Consider the following 20,499-nt stretch of genomic DNA (forward strand, 5'->3'; position numbering starts at 1 on the left):
CATTTTCTCTCTCTCTCTCAAATAAATAAATAAGATCTTAAAAAAAGTAACCCTATGTGGTAAATGCTATCATCCCACTTCAGATATGAGGAAATGAAGGAGAAGCCCCACAGGTGGTAAGTGGTGGTGCCCGCACTAGATCTTAGGATTCGGCCCAGAGCTGGACCTGGCAGCTGCTCCAAGTCTCACATCTGTACTCGACCATTCAAAGAAAGGGAGTAGCTATGTCCAGCATCCCAGAAAAAGGCCTAAGCTCTACTCTACTCGGGCCAGCTTTGGTGGCATACCGACCTGAGCTAGCCAGGGGTCTCCAGGGAAACAGAAAACAGAATCAACAGGAGGTATACACACACACACCACACACACACAATCTCCCATATATGTGTATGTATGGATATTTATAAACATAAAATAAATCTCTTTCATGTATATGTATTTAAGATTTTTTTTTTTATTTATTCATGAGAGAGAGAGACAGAGAGAGAGAAGCAGGCTCCATGCAGGGAGCCCCACGTGGGACTCGATCACAGGTCTCCAGGATCATGCCCTGAGCTGAAGGCGGCGCTAAACCGTGAGCCACCTGGGCTGCCCTCGTGCATATGTATTTAAAAAAAAAAGAAAATACCCAACTGCTAAGACAGGGAGAAATTCAGCAGTCTGGATGGAATATTTATACACATCAACAGGAGAGAGAGATTTATTTTAAGGAATTACCTCATGCAATCAATCGTGTAGGCTGCCAAGTCTGAAATGAGAGGGGCAGGCCAGCAGTCTGGAAATTCAGATAAGAGTTGATATTGTAGCCTTGAGTCTGAATTCTGCAGGGCAGCAGCCTGGAAACTCTGGCAGAACTTTTAGGCTGCGCTCTTGAGGCAGAATTTTTTCATCATGGGCAAAATCTTAGTCTTTGCTCTGAAGGCTTTCAATTGATTGGGTGAGGCCCACCCACACATTAGAGAATAATCTGCTCTACTCAAAGTCTACTAATTTAAATATTAATCACATCAAAAAAACAAAAACAAAAACACCTTCACAGCAACATTTAGACTGGTGTTTGGCCAAACATCTGGGTGCTACAGCTTTGATATATAGCGTGAACATTCACATGACCTCTGAACCAATTCCTGTGGCAAGAATTGGAATATATTCACTAGCTTTCTGGAAGCACATGGATCCCCACTAGAACAGGGATGGTGGATGGGGCTTGAAAATTGAGAAAGTGGGAAATGGATGCTGTGGACACTGAAGTCCCTAGAGAAATGTGCCCTGGCCGGTAGAGCTAGTCATAGGGAAGGCAGGATTCCAGCCTAGGTCTTCTACCACCAAACTTACATTTGTTCCACTCCCTCACATCATGCTGCCTTCTCAGTGACCCCGTCAGCTCAGAGCAGTGCTTTTCAAATCGGGTGAAGGGGAGGGGAGAGCAAAGGAGGCAGATTCCAGGATCTCCGGGGCATGTGTAGCGTGATAAAGCAGGTAATACTGTAACAAGGAAAAGATGCCCAATTGCTCTGTTCAGAGGTTGGGTGGAAGCCTTGACTAAGACTTTTAGGGTCGAATGGCAATTTCAAAGCTTCTGTGGTTATTTGTACCACTGGGGCAAAGACCCCACTTCATGAGCGCCCAAATGTATAGAGCCAGGTGTAGGGCCCAGTGTGGGTGGGAGGAGGCACACACCAGGGCTCATGATAGGATGGTCAGAGAATCGTGGGGGCTGGCGGCTGGCAGCTGCAGAGGGGACGTGGGTCAGTCAACTCTCTGTGAAGACAATGGCAGAGGACTTTTTGAGGAAGCCATGGCCCATATTTTCTATTTTCAGATGGTGTCTGTGTTGTGTGTGCTCTTTCCACCCCTGTGACCCTCTTGTGAATGTTTGTGAAAGCCAACAACCTTGTCTCAGTGTGCCTAGGGAGGTGGTGAAGAATTAGGGGCAGTGGCCAGGATGAGGTGAAGCAAGGGTGTTGGGAGGAAGCCGCACACACGGGAGTGGAGGGAGCAGGGTGCCGCCTCCTGGAGGTACGTGGGGCCATGTGAGCAACTGGAAGAGAAAAGGTGATAGGGGAAAAGCTGGAGGACACCTGCATGGGTGGGTGGGTGGAGGCCCTGGGTTATACAACATACTTTTATGTTTGGAAAGTGAAACACACACATACACAGACACACTATTGCTTTTAATATCCAGATGCAGAAAATAAAGAAGTACAAGACATCTTGGACCCTGGGATGAACAGAGGGTTGGGCATGGACACGCCCGTGTGGAAATGTATCTTTCCTGTGGATTTGGTTAGTGTATTATTAGTTTCATGTTTTAGAATTATTAGATTTTTAAATAAGAATTTAAGTGAACATACTATTATTTATCTTATAGGTTTATCATGAAGATAACAGATAAAGGATATGGAGTCTATAAATGTAAATATATATATATATAGGCTTATCACCTGTCAAATGGCTAAAGTGAACAAGTCAGGAAATGACAGATGTTGATGAGAATACAGAGAAAGGGGAACCCTCTTACTCTGTTGGTGGGAATGCAAGCTGGTGCAGCCGCCCTGGAAAACAGTGTGGAGGTTCTTCAACAAGTTGAAAATAGAGCTACTCTATGACCCAGCAATTCCACTACTAGGTATTTACCCCAAAGATACAAACATACTGATTCAAAGGGGCACCTGCACCCCAATGTTCATAGCAGCAATGTCCACAATAGCCAGACTATGGAAGGAGCCCAGATGTCCATCGACAGAGGAATGGATAAAGCAGATGTGGTGTATATACAATGGAATATTACTCAGCCATCAAAAAGATGAAATCTTGCCATTTGCAATGATGTGGATGGAACTAGAGAATATGATGCTAAGCGAAATAAGTCAGAGAAAGACAAATACCACATGATTTCATTCATACACGGAGTTTAAGAAACACAACAGATGAACATAGGGGAAGGGAAGGAAATATAAAACAAGATAAAAACAGAGGGAGGCAAATCGTAAGAGACGTTGAACTCTAGGGAACAAACAGGGTCGGTGGAGGGGACAGGGGTGGGGGACGGGGTAACTGGGTGATGGGCATTAAGGAGGGCATGTGATGTGATGAGCACTGGGTGTTATTTGCAACTGATGAAGCACTAAATTCTACATGGACCCTAATAATACACTATAGGTTAACGAATTTACATTAAAAAAAAACAACAACAAAGCAATGTTGGGGCAATTCCTAAAACTCTTGGAAAAAATCTGTGTTCTTACAAAATAAATCACAAATGGATATTCCATTTCTGGCATTAAAGAAACAAACAAACAAACATCATTTCTTATTAGGCTTCTGCTTTTTTTCATGTGAGCCCTTCTGTTGAATTTCCTGTTCAGAACCACGGCCACCAGAGGGCAGACGAAGACTGGGCCGGGAGGTTTCAAAAGTAATTGGAGACCAGAGCTCGTATTTTCAGACTTCGTAAGAAACAAGACAGATGAACATAAGGGAAGGGAAGGAAAAATAAAATAAGATGCAAAGAGAGAGGGAGGCAAACCATAAGAGACTCTTAATTCTAGGGAACAAACAGGGTTGCTGGATGGGATGGGGTAAGGGGGGGAATGGGATCACGGGGTGATGGGCAACAAGGAGGGCACATGATGGGATGAGCACTGGGTGTTGTTATATGCAACCGATGAATCACTAAATTCTACTCCTGAAATAATAATACAGTATATGTTAACTAAATTGAATTTAAATTTAAAAAATTTTGGGGGGACGCCTGGATGGCTCAGTGGTTGAGCATCTGCCTTTGGCCCAGGGTGTGATCCTGGGGTCCCGGGATTGAGTCCCGCATTGGGGTCTCCCTGCATGGAGCCTGCTTCTCCCTCTGCCTGTGTCTCTGCCTCTCTCTGTGTCTCTCATGAATAAATAAATAAAATCTTAAAAAAAATTTTTTTTATTAAAAAAAAAAAACAGTCTATCCAAGATTAGTAAGACTAGGGGCACCTGGGGGGCTCAGTCAGTTAAGCATCTGCCTTCAGCTCAGGTCATCATCTCAGGGTCCTGGGATTGAGCCCTGTGTCAGGCTCCCTGCTCACTGGGGAGCCTGCTTCTCCCTCTGCCTCTGCCCCTTCTCCCGCTTGCACTCTCTTGCGTGTGCACTCTCTCTTTCAAATAAATCAATAAAATCTTTTAATATTTTTATTTAAATATTTTATTCATGTCAGAGAGAGAAAAAGAGAGTGGAGAGAGCATGCATGGGGGGCAGAGGGAGAAGCAGACTCCCCACTGAGCCAGGAGCCCCCCAGTGTGGGGCTTTGTGGGGCTCAATCCAAGGATCCCAGGACCCTGAGGTCATGACCCGAGCCGAAGGCAGACACAAGCACCTGAGCCACCCAGGCACCCCAAGACTACACATCTTCACTACCTGTTGCTCAACCCAGTTTTCCTTGCCACGTGCAGTATCCTCTGCTATCGTTGGTCAGACTCATCCCTCTAAGTCTCCCGGAAGGCGAAGGATGTGATTTCCTATTGTGGAAAGAAAATCCAGCAAATAAGTTCTTTCTCAAATTTTCCTTTCGTTTTTTTTTTTTTTTTTTTTTTAACTCCCCTGCAGAACCTGCTCATTACAGGCATTACCCACTAAACGTGGCAGGTCTCTTTGGGAAGAAACTCAAGTCGTTATCTGTTTTCAACAGACCAACTGCTCCACATCTGTAACCATGACACTGAAAAACTGAAAACATCCCGGGAGGGCAAGGCTGGGGTGGGGAAGGATGAAACCTCCAGTGTCTGGATGTTCCCTTTCAGAAAAAAAAAAATAAAATAAAGAGGAAATACAATTCAGCAAGGAAGTTTTATTCGGTGTATTTTGAAGTTGGAGGGCAGAAAGATTTTTCCATTGTGGCAAACTTGCGGTGACGTTAGAGCCCTCCGTGTGTCACAAGCTCCCTGACATTTCCCTGGCTCTGATCCCCCACTGCGAAACTTATTTGCTCTGCAACCAACGTCCTACTTTTTCCAGACCTAACTGGCACTGCTCCTAGCCAAGCTGAGATCACATGGCTAATAGGTCTGACCACTGCATCACGACCTGCAATGTCACATGTTTCAGATTCCATTCCCCCGGCTCCCTGCAGGGCTGGGTCTGGTGCAGGAACCCTGGCAGGAGCATTCTAGCAAAATCCAGGGTTTCTCTAGCTGACTCCAACCAGAGGAATTAATGTTATGACTCAAACTTGTAAAAGGGACACATGAGCACAGAAGCTGAGAAAGAGAAATGAAAGAACATCCCAAAGGAAGAGATTTTCTTTCTTCTTTCTTTCTTTCTTTCTTTCTTTCTTTCTTTCTTTCTTTCTTTCTTTCTTTCTTTCTTTCTTTCTTTCTTTCTTTCTTTCTTTCTTTCTTTCTTCTTTCTTTCTTTCTTTCTTTCTTTCTTTTTCTTTCTTTCTTTTCCTTTCTTTCTTTTCTTTTCTTTTCTTTCTTTTCTTTTTTTTAAAGATTTTATTTATTCATTTATGAGAGACACATACACAGAGAGAGAGAGAGGCAGAGACACAACAGGCAGAGGGAGAAGCAGGCTCCATGCAGGAAGCCTGATGTGGGACTCGATCCTGGGTCTCCAGGATCACACCCTGGGCTGAAGGCGGCGCTAAACCGCTGAGCCACCCTGGCTGCCCAGGAAGAGATTTTCATATGAAAATAAGAGAAATAAAGTTTCTATGGTAGAAACTGGTCTCCATGATTTGCTCTCAAGCTGTGATTAAAAAAATAAAGTTTCCAAAAACAGTTTTCATCCTTGTAATGACCTTGTGCAGGTTGACACTCCTTTTGGGTGGCCTGACAACCAACACACACAAGTCTGCTGGTGACTTTGGTCATAGAGTTCAGGGCAGCTGGTGGTCTTACCTCAGTGATCTTTTTCTGCTCAGCTGGGAATGGGATAGTAAAAGAGCCAAACTGCCATCAGTCAGACAGCCCAGGTCACACAGTCTTCCCTCTCAACTCCCCGACGTGACACAAAAACCTTCTTTCTGTAGGAACCTTCTGTAGGAGTAAACAGCTCCCCCAGCCCCCCCTCTCCCTACTGCCCTGTATCTCACAGGCCATTTCACTCACCTCTTTAACCTTGTCACTTAGCATAAAGAAAATCATTACCAACTACCCTCCCTTTCCACCTCACACCACTGCCAGGTCACAAACATGCTTGACTCTTTATGCCCTGGGTTTGGAGAATAGGAGAAGACTTCCTAGAGGAAGTGGCATCTACAATCTAATTGGAATAAAGGAATAGGAGCCAGCCAGGCCAGAGGGTGCTCTAGGGAGAGAGCCTGTGCAAAGGCCCAGTGGTGAGCAAGAGTGTGATGCATTCTGGGAGCTAGAATAAGTTCAGTGTGGCTGGAACAGAGTTGGGGAGGTGGCCAAAGATGAGGCTAGGGACACAAGCAGGGGTTCTCTGGTTCCTTGCTCCTCAAAGTGTCATGCGCAGACCAGCAGCATTGTCATCCCCTGAGGAGCCTATTCCAAATGCACAAGTTCAGGCCCAATTTCAAATGTACTGAATTCAAATCTACATTTTTAAGATCCCCAGGGGATCTGATGCAGAATAAAGTCTGAGAAGCCGTCCCCTCTAAACACAGTAAGCAGTTTGGATGTGGGAGCAACAGGAACTTTCTGAATGATTCAACTGGGGAAATCACATGGTAAGATTTGTGATTTAGAAAAATTCAAGCCTGCTGCAAAGTGGAGGAAAAGAAGATGAGTCAGTAGAGATGAGTACAGAGATACGACTGGTGCAGTTGTCCCAGGGAGGGATGGCTGCCACCCCAGCTGGGCAGTAGGAATGGGGAGCAGACAGGCTGATAGGGGAGGGGAGAAAGCATCAGAAGGATAGGCATGGTGAGCGGAATTCCTCTCAGGTGCAGGGCCTGCTGCTGAGCTGGGGAGCTGGGGAGCTGGCCTGAGGAGCTGGGGAGCTGAGCAGGGGAGCTGGGGAGCTGGGGAGCTAGGGAGCCGGCCTGGGGAGCTGGGGAGCTGAGGGGCTGGCCTGGGGAGCTGGGGAGCTGGGAGTTGGCCTGGGGAGCTGGGGAGCTGGCCAGGTGGGGCCGGGTGGGGCGGGGAGCTGGCTGGAGCTCAGCAGGGGGGCAGTATCAGTGGGTGTGGGAAAGCGCAGGCCTCCTGGGGGAGAGTCCCTCTGTCTGCACACGTCGCTCAATGCAGAATGCGAGCAAACCGGTTTCACGCATGCTTCACACCTGTCCCACTCCACACCGCCGGTGCCCAGGTGGCAGCCCCCTTTCCCGCTCACGCCTCCCTTCCCCAACTGTCACTCCCATGACTCACCCTCCCATTTGAACCAGCCACATGCAAAGCAGGAAGTCTGCCCAGGTCCTGGAGGGGAAACCCAGGAGCCTTAGTATTTAGGAAGGACAGCGTCTGCTAGGGAAAATCCACCGGCACAACCGCTCTCCTCCCCCCATTAAAAATCTCAGCAAAAGTGAGTGGCATTTAAAACTTGTTTGTGGATCCCTGGGTGGCTCAGGGGTTTAGCACCCGCCTTCGGCCCAGGGCGTGATCCTGGAGTCTCAGGATTGAGTTCCACATCAGGCTCCTCTGCCTGTGTCTCTGCCTCTCTCTCTCTCTCTCTCTCTCTCTCTCTCTCTATGTCTCATGAATAAATAAATAAAACTTGTTTGTGAGGTCCCTGGGCGGCTCTGTGGTTGAGCGTCTGCTCAGGGTGTGATCCCCGGGTCCTGGGATCCAGTCCTGCTCTGGGCTTCCCGCAGGGAGCCTGCTTGTCTCTCTCTCTGAGTCTCATGAATAAACAAATAAAATCTTAAAAAAAAAAAACCCACGTTTGTGAAAAACCCCTCTGTACTGTTTGAAGCAGGTCAACAGTGCGGAGGAATTAAAGGTCAAACAGGAAAAATGAGGGTTTCTTTTTGTGCTGAGATGGATGATAGGCAAGGGGGTTGATTTCCCCATGTCTGGTGCTGAGTGAGGGATTTGCTGATTTGGGGGTCTCCGCCAGGACCCCATGGGGAAAGGGGCTGCCCTGGGGGCCTCACCCCTGCGGGCTGGGCTCACACCTGGGGCTGCTCAGCGGAGAAGGAGGGACGCATGTGGAGTAACTGGAGCAACTGGAGGGATGCTCAGCCCAGCAGCCGGGGGGGGGGGGGGGGGGGGGGGGCACCTCTCAAGGTGCCCCCAGGACCTGCTGCCCTTTGTCGCCCCCCCCCCCTCCACCGCCCCACTGCCTGGCAACTGGGGCAGACTGGCAGGCTTCCCTTCTGCTCAGGCTGCCATGGAGAGAAACACCTGCCAGAAAGATGCATGAAAATCCCAGACACGATGGTGTTTATGGGCCTCGGCACAGAACTGCACCTGGCACCTAGCTGATGGGAACAGGTCACTGTGGACTCGGCCCGGGGCCTACTGGGTTTTATGGGGGGGCTGAACGGGGACCTGAGGAAGGGACACAGCACAGTGCACTGGGGCGTGCAACGCGGTACCCCACCTGGGATGTTTCCAGAACATCGGAGGGATCTCACAAACCGACCACATGCCTGTGACACAGCTTCACGCACATCTTCCTCCTAAAATAAGAGCGGCTGGTTCTATTACACTTCTAGTCCCTGATGGTCTTGGGCTTGCCCACATCGCAGACGGCAACTCTATACAATTTTTGATAAGCCCTAAAACCAGAACAAAACTCTGGGACGTAGTATTAGCTCCTGCTCTGATGAAGAACAATCATGGGATAGGAACCAAAACCATGTGTCCTGAGGCTCAGAGGCAGAACAGCCGGGGCGGAGAAATAATCCAACGACACGTTTTGTCAGGAAGTTCACTGCCAAAGGTAAACAAGAAGAAACACCGGCAGCATGAGGTTGGAAGCTCATCCTGGAGCCAGCCTGCCTTGCTTCAATTCTGTCCGGATGTGTGACACTGACCACGTCGTTTGTGTGCTTCGAATTTCCTCGTCGTAGGATGGGGACAAGTAGGTAGCATTGGGGCTGTAACATAAAACAGGTCATCTGTGCAAAATGCTAAGAATAGTATAGTACCTGGCATGTGGCAACATCTGATGCATCTTGTCGTCGTTGTCATCCTCCTCCTCCTCCTCCTCTTCTTCTTCTACTTCTTCTTCTTCATTATTATTATTATTATTCCAAGTAACCAAAAAAGTGGACGTGAGGCAAAAATAGTTACCAAATGCCAAATATACTTAAAAACAAATGACGTTTCGGAGTTCAGATCTCGAACGAGGGTGTGTCGCCGCTGGGGCCTGCAGGGGCAGGAAGAGCTCTGAGGGCAGAGCCGCTGCTGTGGTTTGGCACTACCCTGCTCGTGCTTCCTCACTCAGGGCCCATGTCCTGCTCTCTGGCTGTTCCTGAGAGAAGCTTCACACACACATAGGGGGTCTGGACAGAAGAAACGACTGCCTCATTCTGAGTCAACCACCCTCTTCTGCTCCAGCTGGGCCTGACACACAGACCACTGGGCTTTGGAGGCGTGGGCTGGTCTGTGGGAGAGAGCCACTGAGTATCTACCACCATTGACAGGCACCGACCCCAGACAGGGCACCACGAGAGTTAAGAATTGAAAGGCTGTGCTTAAGGATTAATACCCAGAATATATAAAGAACCCCTATAGCTCCATAAAACACACAAACAACCCAATTTGTAAAAACAGGCAAAGGACTTGAAGCGACACTTCTCCAAAGAAGATACACGAATGACCAATAAGCATAGGCAAGGATGCTCACCCTTACTGATCATTACAGAAATGCAAAGCAAAACCACCCTGAGATGCCCATTGGGATGTGTGTTATCAAAAGCAGAAATCCACACAGGAGGTTTATAGACAGGATGTGGACAAATTGGAACCCTTGTGCATTGCTAGTGAGAATATCAAGTGGTGCAGCCACTGGGGAAAACCATATGGCAATTCCTCAACCAATTAAGCATAGAATTACCATACACATGATCCAACAACTCTCCGTCTAGGTACATACCCAAGAGAATTGAAAGCAGGGACTAAAGCATATTTGTACGCCCGTGTTCACAGCAGTACAATTCTCAAGAGCTATAAGATACAAACAGCCCGAATGTCCATCAACAAATGAACGGATAAAGGAAACGTGGTGTGTGCAGACGATGAACTATTATTCAGCCTTAAAAAGGAAGGACACCCCGGCGTGTGCTACAACACGGATGAGCCCTGAGGACGGTATGGTGAGTGAGAGAAGCAGTCCCGAAGACGGATACACTACCTCAGGATTTACCTGCAGTGGAATTCAGAGACAGGCAAGAGATGCTTTGTTCAAAACTGTGTTTGTTCCCATGAGATTTATTTAATGATCACCCACTGAGGGAGGGGTAAGAAAGGTCATGCCCAGTGTGAAGACACTCACGCTTCCTCCATTCAGGGGAAGAGGAAGAGAAAGGAATGGAGGAACTCAAGCAGAGGGCGGAATGGATGAGGAGGCCTTCCCGGAGATATGTGCACAGGGCTTGAGCTTGGGAGGGAAAAACCCAAACATTTCCATACCAACCATGAGATTTAAGAAGGGAGGCGGGAGGCAGATTTCAACCCCACAGACTATATAAGGAACTAGGGGCTGATTAACATCTACAGAAGAGGAAATCTTCACAATGATAGCGTAGTGTGGAAACAAGAGGAAAAGGAAAGAGAAAGTTGGCTGCTATAAATAAGACAGCTTCTAAAACAGTGCTTAGTAAGGGAATTACTAAAATATACAGGATTAAAGGCACCACAGAACCACCAACCATAGCCAATGTCCCCGGAAACATAGCTTCCCAGCAGAGAATTTGCATTTCCAAGAATATCCGTATTATTCACACCATGATTTTCTTCTGCATGACACCGCCCGGGCTGTTGCCAGAGAACATGGCCTGAGGCCCCTAGTCGGCCTCTGTAAGTGTCGGGGAAGATGCTGGAAGGCGGATCGGAGCCCCGCCACCCCCCTCGCCCACACCCCAAGGCCCTTCCAGCTCTTCACTTGTGGCACGTCCAAGGCTGCCTCAAATGTTACCCCGACAGAAAAAGAGAGGCTTTCACTCACTTGAAATGCAGAAATATTTATTTTGGTTTCCTTCATTGTTTTTGGAAATTCTGTTTTGGTTTATAAAACATAGAAATAGCCAACACTTAAAGCAAACATTCAAAACCCCAAGGTGACAAATTATTGACTTTTTGTGCAATTAAGAATACACGTATGAAGTTAGGCTCCCAAATAGTGTTACTACGATGACAATTCTTTAGTGCAAACCCTGTTGTGCTTGTATAATACACGTACTCTCACAAACCCCAAAACCAAGTGCTTTCCATGTATAAATGACAACTTAATTCGATCACACGTGGCAAAGACTTTCAGTAAAGTGAAATGCAGCTAATTTCCCACATTAACTTTTTTTGTTTTAAATCCCTTGAGAAGTTAATCCCAGGAAATGAGTTTTCCAGATCGCTACACCGTAGAATTTTGGCTTGTCAAAGACATTTCATAAAAACCAGGTAGCATTATAAAAGCATTTGTTTATTACTGTCCATTTCAATAAGTACCCGAGTATATCTATTCCCTTACTATTTTTAAAGACACTCCCTGCCTGAGAATTTATTTGGGGGACGGGGGTGTGTGGAAAAAGCCAGTTAATCACAACACAATCTTTTGATATGAAAACCACATTAAAAATCCATTGGCCATCACAAACGAAGAATGACTGGTTCGGTGAAGATAAAGTGGACAGTTAATGAGGCGTCACAGTTAAGCATGGTTGATCCAGGTAATTATTTCCTTCTTGAAATGCTTGTCTTCACTGCAGAGTCTAAGGCAGATTTTTTCTAACCCCTGGGCTGGGATGGGGGTGGGGAGGATCGGGTCTGGAGAAGAGTCTGAGAACATTCTGCTCCATGGGCCCCAGAATCCATTGGCTCAGGTGAGCAGCCATTCATCCGAGACTTGGTGTCTGAGCTGTTCTGAGCTCGATCTGTTCTCTTCTGCACCGGGAACCTTGTGCTCCGAGGGGACCACAGGGACTGCAGTACATGGGGGCTCCGGAACCCGGCATCTTCTAGAAGGGTCGTCCGGGCGCGTGGGAGGCAGGGATTAAGAAAGAATCTCTGGTCCACTTGTGACGTTCTCCAGCTGGGACAGTTCTTGTTTTTAAGGGACAGCTTCCCTCCAGTGCACTGTACTTGTCAGAGCAGCAGACGACTGCAGAATTTGCAGCGAGTAGCAGACATCTCAGAAATAGCAAAGTCCTAACCCCTTGGTTAGAAAAACAGGGAGACAGAAGTGTTCACCCGCCCCCCTTTTTTTTTTTCTTAAATTGAGGAAGTCTCAAATAACTTAGCACATTTATAGTTTCCCCTTTGCAATTTTAAGGCTCATTTTGGAAATTGTGTATCGCCATAAACATGGTCTGCAACACGGGGTGACTGTAAGGCAGTGTTCCGTTTCCTCTAATATTCCTATGACAAGAACCCCGAATGCACAAGTCAAACCTGGACACTCCCTTTCCTATGTGCGCGCTAGTCCAAATTACCAACGTGAAGGCCATCAGCGGGAGACTGGAGGTGTGTGGTTTTTTCCTCGCGTTAAACTTTGATGGTGGAATAAAGTTCATCTATCTGTGACCTGAAGTAATTCCGAAGCTCGGGCCGCTTCGCCTTCATTGTTGGGGTCAGGAGGCCATTGTCAATAGAAAATAATTCAGGGTGGAGAGCAATGCCTTTGACCTACAAATAAACACGAGTGTGGACTCAGGCTGAGTCTACAAGCACGTAGGTCCAAGGGGATGGAGACCCCGTGGCCAGGCCCTCCTCGGACTCAGGCCGGTGGGCTCGCTCAGCACAGGGCAGGGGCTGCTCCTCGACAGGCTCCGGGCTTGGACACCCACCTCCAGGAGAGAAGGCCCACCCTCGGTTCCAGAAATCCCTCCCCTGCCAACCGTCCCCCAGCTTACTCCTCGTGTCCCCATGCCTATTCACATGAAATCCTCAGGTCAGAGACTGTTTCGTTGGGGTGCATGCCAGGGGATGAAAATCCTACCTGTTCAAAGGGTTTCAGGCCAGAATCCTTCCCCAGCCTCACCATGTCTTCCAGGACGGCTTTTCTGACGTCCTAAGAAAGGGGAGGGGACAACACGCCTGCTGTGTTGGAGGGCTCTGAAGGCGGCTGGATGCTGGGCGAGGGGTCGGGGATGAACCACACAGCCGCCAGCCTTACCTTGTTCCTGCACAGTTCCTCAAAGGAGCCTTCTAGTCCTTTCTTTCGGGCCCAGGGACCTAACGTCTCAACATCTGGTACAACAATTGCTATGAGAAATGCCTTTAACACAGACAAGTGAATTATTATGTGGCTTGATCCAGACAGATGTTCTAAAATAGCGATTCTTTTAATCATTTTGCACGATGGACTCCGGGGAGAATCTGCTAGAAGTTACAGACCTTCTCTTTAGGACAGATTACCAGCCCCCAGGAGTCACTGAGCCCAGGTTCAGAGCTCTCTGCTCTAATAACAGACGGCGCGGCATCAGGAATTTTGCAACTAAGTGTTTTATTTATTTATTTATGTTTTTTTTTAAAGATTTATTTTTATTTATTTATGAGAGAGAGAGAGAGAGAGAGAGAGGCAGAGACACAGGCAGAGGGAGAAACAGGCTCCATGCTGGGAGCCCGACGCGGGACTCGATCCCGGGACTCCAGGATCGCGCCCTGGGCCAAAGGCAGGCGCGAAACCGCTGAGCCACCCAGGTATCCCCGCAACTAAGTGTTTTAAAAGGACCACTGGGAATCAACATCTAATGGAACCCTGAGGTTTATTTACTTTTTCATATATATTTATATACATATATTTTAATCAAACAGGGTCGAATAAGCAGACAAGGTATCAAGTAACTGCTTCACAGATTCATTTTTTAAAATCTCCAATGTCTTATTTTTTTTTTACAATTTAGTAACAATACAAACTAAATAGAAATCAAAGTTCCAGGTCAAAGAAAAACAGGTGCACTCCCAAAGAAAAATAGGTGCATTTCTTATAAGATGAGAAAATATTCTTCCAGAAGTGTTTAAAAATCTCAAGATTCCTAAAGAGATTAGCTTTTAGGAAACTAGATCCCCCTCTCTTCCTTGCCACCATCTGCCCAACGTCTTGGCAAAGACATTCCACTACAGTAGGACCTTGGTTTTCAACTTCACGTCTATACGGGCTCAGACTCCCCACTGCTCAAGAATGACTTCGGAAACACAGCATAAAAACGTTGAGTCTGGGATGCCTGGGTGGCTCAGTGGTTGAGCGTCTGCCTTTGGCCCAGGTTGTGATCCCAGGGTCCCTCACAGGGAGCCTGCTTCTCCCTCTGCCTGTGTCTCTGCCTCTCTGTGTGTTTCTCAAGAATAAATAAATAAATAATCATTAAAACAAAACAAAAAAAAACATGAAACTTCGGGGCTTTCTTAAACATAATATCACTATTATCACTATTTCCTTTCATAGTTTCAGTATCTCACCCACTCCCTAATGCCTTTATCCAACTTCCCTTGGTACACCAGACCACTCCAGCTAGGTCAAAGAAAAACATGGGATTGGGATTTAAAGAGAAACACCTTTCTGGATGAGCAGTGCCAGGCAGGAAACCGCAGTAATACTCGGCACGGCACCCAGAAGGCCAGCTGAGTGGCACCGCAGACCTCCAGAGTACGAGGCCCCGCCGCACCTGGCCGTCACGGCCCTCTGCGCAGAAGGCACATACCTGCAAGCTCTCTCCGTGGACGAACACCTGAGCCACAGGTTCACTTCGCACGTAGATATTTTCAATCTTCTCAGGCGCTATGTATTCTCCTTGTGCCAGTTTAAATATGTGCTTTTTCCTGTCGATGATCTTCAAGGTGCCATTCTGTGTATCAGAGGGGAGGTGCTGGGGGTGGGCCCGGGGCTGCTCCACCCTGCCCCCCGCCCTGTGGCAGGCACACACAGTACAGGGCCCTTTTCACAGGCTTTCCTCTGGTCCTGAGAATACTGCACAGGGGCCAGTTATCAGCCCCTTATACGGAGACAGAAACCAAGGCTTGGAGAGACCAAGCGGCTCGTCTAAGGCCAGCGAGCCAAGCAGAGAGAAAGGAGCTCCGGAGCCCATGGCTGTGTGCTGCACAGCTGCCTCCCCGAGTAGGGGTCGCGTTCCTTGAGGGCACAGACACAGACTCTCCTCCAGAGCACTCTGCGCAGAGCAAGGGCTCAGTAAAGCTCCTACAGAGAGGCTGATTGCCACCTTCCTTTGTCATCATTTCAAGGCACGGGAGGGGGTGGGAGGGGTTTGCTCCCAGCCCCTGGGCCAGGGTGCCAGCTGCCCACGTAGGGACTGCAGGAAGATTACCTCTGCACTAGATGAGCCAAACACCATCGTGTCCACCTCTGGTGGCCAAAACCCCCCAGCTGACTGTCATGCCGTCCCACTCCCGGGGTCGTTTCTATGCTTGCAAAAGTCTGCTGTAGGCAAGTTTCTATGGTTCCCTCACTGCATGTTGGTTCTGTGCTACTTCCACAGGGAGCAGACTGAGGTCCAGGGAAATTATGAAATGTGTTCATTAGAGCCAGAGCCAGAATTAGAACTGATACTTCATCCCTCCTGAACTTGAAAAGAGGGACTTAATGTATTTCTAAATAACTTGGGTTTCTGAAGTCTGAATTAATTGGGTGGGGAGCAGGGAGGCATTGTCAAATCAGTAAAAATCTCCGGGAGTATTACACACTTTAAATCTAGAAGAATTGAACAACATACAATAATAAAACTTACATTAGCCATTTTAGTACTTGCAATTCAACACAGCGACTTCAAAAAAGCTGTGGGTGTCACCATGGCAAGCAAGATTGGTCATACCCATGAGTAGGGCTTCTTGTGCATGCCTGTCCCTCTTCCGACAGACTCTGGCATTTGTCTACTGTGACAATTCTGAGACTACATGCAAAGGAGTTGGCCTAAGGGATGCTTATCCTATTTTTAACGGGATGACAAACCTATGAAACATGTATATTTACAAATTCCTGCCCCCACACCTTGCCGGCCATCTACCACAGTGTCCGCCAACCCTTGTTGAACCGAGGCCTTAACACCGAGGCCCAGCGCTGATACGTAGAAAAAGCCATATGATCTCTCTGGATTTTGAACAAGGAGCAGCAACGGGAATTGATACCATGCATCAAAGCCAAACATACTTGCTACCGTTCAGCTGAAAACCCCACCCCGGCACGCAAAGAGTGTAAACTTGTTCCCTGCGGGATGTGGAAGGGCCATCCCTGTGCCCGCCCTCAGCGGGCAAAGGAAAAGCGAGGTTAGTACGTGGCAGACGTGCGGCAAACAGGGTATCTTTTTCCCTGCGGCAGAAGAAAAGCACCTGTGGACGGGGGCGAGAGGGGAGGAGCACTTACTGGGAGCCACTTTCCAATGTCCCCTGTGTGTAACCAGCCATCTTTATCCAGAACTTCTGCTGTTTTTGCTGGGTCCTTCAAGTAGCCTTTAAATACATTTGGCCCTTTCACGCACACCTGAAGAGAGAAAGATCGTGAGCGGGGTGGGGGGAGGTGGAGGAAGGAGATCGAAAGGGACAAATGGGGACGCCTGGGTGGCTCAGCGGTTGAGCGTCTGCCTTCAGCTCAGGTCGTGATCCCTGGGCCAGGATCGAGTCCCGCATTGTGACCCTCACAGGGAGCCTGCTTCTCTCCCTGCCTATGTCTCTCCCTCTCTGTCTCTCATGAATAAATAAATAAAAAATATATATTAAAAAAGGGACAAACATCCAGCCAGGAGCCAGGTCAGCACCAGGGACCAGATATGCAGCCTGGCGACCGCAGCTCACACTGACATGTGATGATATTTAAAAGTTAAAGAGATGAGATCCTCAGAGTTCTCATCACGGAGGAAAAAATCTTTGTTTTTTTCTTTTCCGTTTTTCTTGTATTTATGTGAGATGATGGAATATGAACGAAACTTATGGTGGGGAATAATCATTTCATAAAGTACGTATGTCCAATCATTATGCTGTTTAGCCTTGAACACAGACAGTGTGTACGTCAATCGTATCTCTCTACAACTGCAGGGTGGGGGGTGAGGGGAGATGATCTGCTAACAGCATTTTTGGAGAATTCTCCAGGGAAAACTGGTGTGTGTGTGTGTGTGTGTGTGTGTGTGTGTGTGTGTGTATCTCAACCTTTACAAGAAGCCCTGAATCCCATGATCCAGAAGGAGCTACCAGACCCACATTGACTGGGATCTTGAAGGTACGTCCAAGGTCCCTGTTTCCTTGTCCTAACAACCTCAGCAGCAATCAAGGGCTAATGTAGGGCTAATGCAGGGCTAATGCTTGCCCAAGGTTCCGGCTCGAGGCTACAAGGGGGATGAACTCACCCTGAAGTAATCAGGCTCCCCCTCTCCTAGCCTCTCCCTAATAGGTATCCTGGGCTATTAGCTGACAGGAGCTGTGCCCCAGGCCTTGGGCACTGGAGCCTTTGCACGCACTCCAGCCCAAGTCCCGGTGCTGTCCGGAAGAGACCTTGGTGGTCTCCCTCCCACATAAAGGCACCTTCAAAAAGGAGCCTGTCTGACCCAGGATCACCAATAGCGTCAAGCTTCCCGGCCACACTGCTGGGAAGTGGCCGCGCACGGGTCATGGCCGGGTGTCCAAAGGTGAATGACCCGGGGGTTGTGTTCACTCACCTCGCCCTCGCCCTTGGCAGCCAGGTAGTTCATTTCTTCCACATCAACAAGTTTTATAAGGTTACAAGGCATCGGGGAACCGACGTGGCCTGCATGGTAAACGAAAGAATGATCATTCCTGGGAGGACTACTGATATCCTTCAGCCACATTAGTTGTATGTCCAGCAGGTCTGCTCTTAATAAGAACAGTTGGTATCAACATCTGTTTGCTGCGAGGATAGCCTGTCTCCCCCAGTATATGAACACACAGAGTTTATTCCTAGAACAGAGACAAACATTCAAAACTCTCTTAAGGACCTTTCCCAAGTTTGATGCAGCAAATTATTTTTCAAAAGTATGAATAATGTGGCTTTTGAGGGGATGCCTGGGTGGTTCGGTGATTGAGAGTCTGTCTTTGGCTCAGGGTGTGATCCTGGGGTCCTGGGATCAAGTCCTTCATCGGGCTTCCCATAGGGAGCCTCCTTCTCCCTCTGCCTCTGTCTCTGCCTCTCTCTGTGTGTCTCTCATGAACAAATAAATAAAATCTTTAAAACAAAATTTGGCTGTTGATTGTAAAGATTTCTACAAAATACCCGGAAGCAAGCTTTCTAAATCTTTTACCAGGCTCCTACGATCTGAAGCCCCTGCTCATTTGCAACCTCTCCCTCACACAGACTTAACATCCCTACTTGCTCAAAGAAGAGAAAATACACAGCTTTGCCAAACCTGGATTATTCTCTCAATGTCACCTCGCTCTGACCAAGATGGCCTGGGTGAATGTGTTTAGATTTAAGTTTATTAAGATAGCATGGTGCTTACTTTCACAGCTAACTCAACTGTCCTGCTGAAAGTTGTCAGGATTGGGTTGTCTTTTAACCCAAACAAACAAAAAAAGAACACAAGTTAGATAGGTTTTAAGAGCATCACAAATAATTCCTCCTACGTTTTTGTAATGTTTGCATAAAGTGATCACTGTTCTGAATTTTCGAGGCTGGTAAGAAACGAGGGGTTAAAAATTAAACCATGAAGAAGGTTCTGGGACTGTTAGTCTGAGTCCCAGCAGAACTGGGTTACGAGGGTGTGGGCAAGAGAATCCATGTTTCTAGATAGTGCTCATATTCGTCCTATACTAAATCAATGGGTGGAGTTCGCTTCTCAGAGTGTGGAACGTACCAGCAGTGTGCCAGAGAGGAAAGCGCAGAAACTTTGCAGCCAGATCTGGGTTGCAATCCTGGCTCCGAAGCACTAATGCTGTGCAAATTCTTATATATGGTTTACAAGCTTTTTAACCAACAATCATTTCCTCTCAGAGGTAACAGGACTTATGTCACAGGGACACGCTGCTGGGATGAAATGGACTTGAGGCACGTCTTAGGCACCGAACATAGAACCTTGTCCAGGATGGCTGCTCAATGGATTATTTTTGTATTTGCCCCTCTTCATGCCTTTGCGGAGCAATGACTTGTTCTTTCTCTCTGTGGCCTCAACCCCTAGCACAGCGCCCAGTGTAAACTCAAGTCACGTCTGCCAGCAAATAACGAGACCCCGACCAATTCCCAGAAAGCTCGGTGGAGCCAAACGTTCTGAACCTGGTGAAAAGGGCATCGGCCCCTCAGTGGCCTGCGTCAGAATCTGGGGATCCTGACCGTCACCCGCTTGACAGTCGGGGCCCCCCAGTGCACGTGCTCCTCCACGAGCATCCCCGATTTACAAGGCTGCCCGCCCCGAGGCCTGGTCACCCGGGACACAGAGCTCATGCTGGCCAGGGAGCCAGTGATGAACCCAGTTCCAGCAACTGCTGGTGGCGTCCCGAGATGCCAGGAGGAGCGTCCCTACCTGCTGTCCAGTCTCCCGGCACGGTCAGGCAGCAGCCGGCAGTGCACTCCGTCTGTCCGTAGCCTTCGTAAAACTGGAGACAGACATTAGTAAGGACACTGATTGGTAAGTTCTACTCGCTCCCGAGGAACAGCTGGCCATGGGACACCTCTTTTTAAATGCTCTGTGTGGTGAATCTGTTCCACACTCCTGCCACTATGGCCAAATGTTGTCACCCCAGCACCCGACCCCAGCCGCTGCCTGTGGCTGTCTGCTATTTACCCTCCTGCGGACAGGCGACTGGGGACAGGGACACGACCTGGCAGGTCACAGCGTGCACGGCCCACCCAGGAGGCCCCTTGCTCTGCCCATTCACTGCTGGGCCGCACACACGTCCTGTCACCCAGTCTCTGCTGCCTCCCCGCCCCCTTTAAGGCGGGTGCCCCGCGGGGTCTGCAGGCCAGCTGGTCACCTGCCACCCAGCCCCATGCCCTCGGGCCTGATTAAAGGCAAGTTCCACGTTTGGATCTTTACCCGAGAGGAGATTACATGGTCCATTGTGGCCACGGACGCATCCTCTCCTGCCAAGGGTAAGAGATGGACACACACTCCTGTCCCTGGGCAACTGGGGAATAACAAGGCCTTCCAAGCCAACATAAAGCCCATGCGCCTAAGGATCACTTCCGGAAAGGAGATGCCTGGGCTTGAAAAGGCCCAAGACAATCAGCCGTGGCGACGCCCACCTCACCTGACAGCCGAGCGCTGCTCTCAGAAACGTCAGCACGGTGGCGGACACGGGCGCGGCTCCTGTGATCATCAGCCTGACTTTTCCTCCCAGGCTCGACTAACAAGGCAAGGAGAGGGGTGCGTGAGGGTCCGAGGGCTGCCCAAAGACCCCCTCCCCTGCTGGGAACCCACTGCCCTGGTCCACCAGCTCCTTCTCCGCAGGCGCCACCCTTGCCCAGAGAACTCACAGACGTTCAAAAGTGGAAGGCCTGGC

General features: G+C 48.6%; 1 protein-coding gene across 13 annotated transcripts in view; it reads right to left on the minus strand.

Annotated features, from left to right (window-relative positions):
• Nucleotides 1-11,059: 11,059 nt before the first annotated feature.
• Nucleotides 11,060-20,499, minus strand: part of ACSL1 (acyl-CoA synthetase long chain family member 1) — a 70,509-nt gene continuing 61,069 nt past the window's right edge. For all 13 annotated transcript variants that reach the window (XM_072775957.1, XM_072775951.1, XM_072775960.1 and 10 more), the window contains 8 exons: nt 20,248-20,343; nt 19,521-19,593; nt 17,706-17,794; nt 16,421-16,537; nt 14,748-14,891; nt 13,223-13,324; nt 13,046-13,117; nt 11,060-12,732 (listed from right to left, as the gene is read on the minus strand). In XM_072775957.1, coding sequence (XP_072632058.1) covers nt 12,592-12,732; nt 13,046-13,117; nt 13,223-13,324; nt 14,748-14,891; nt 16,421-16,537; nt 17,706-17,794; nt 19,521-19,593; nt 20,248-20,343 — 834 coding nt within the window. In that variant the 3' untranslated portion in view covers nt 11,060-12,591. The remainder of the gene's footprint in view (nt 12,733-13,045; nt 13,118-13,222; nt 13,325-14,747; nt 14,892-16,420; nt 16,538-17,705; nt 17,795-19,520; nt 19,594-20,247; nt 20,344-20,499) is intronic.

This window comes from Canis lupus, chromosome 15 (genome assembly GCF_048164855.1).
Source record: "Canis lupus baileyi chromosome 15, mCanLup2.hap1, whole genome shotgun sequence".
In the NCBI taxonomy this organism is placed as follows: Eukaryota; Metazoa; Chordata; class Mammalia; order Carnivora; family Canidae; genus Canis; species Canis lupus.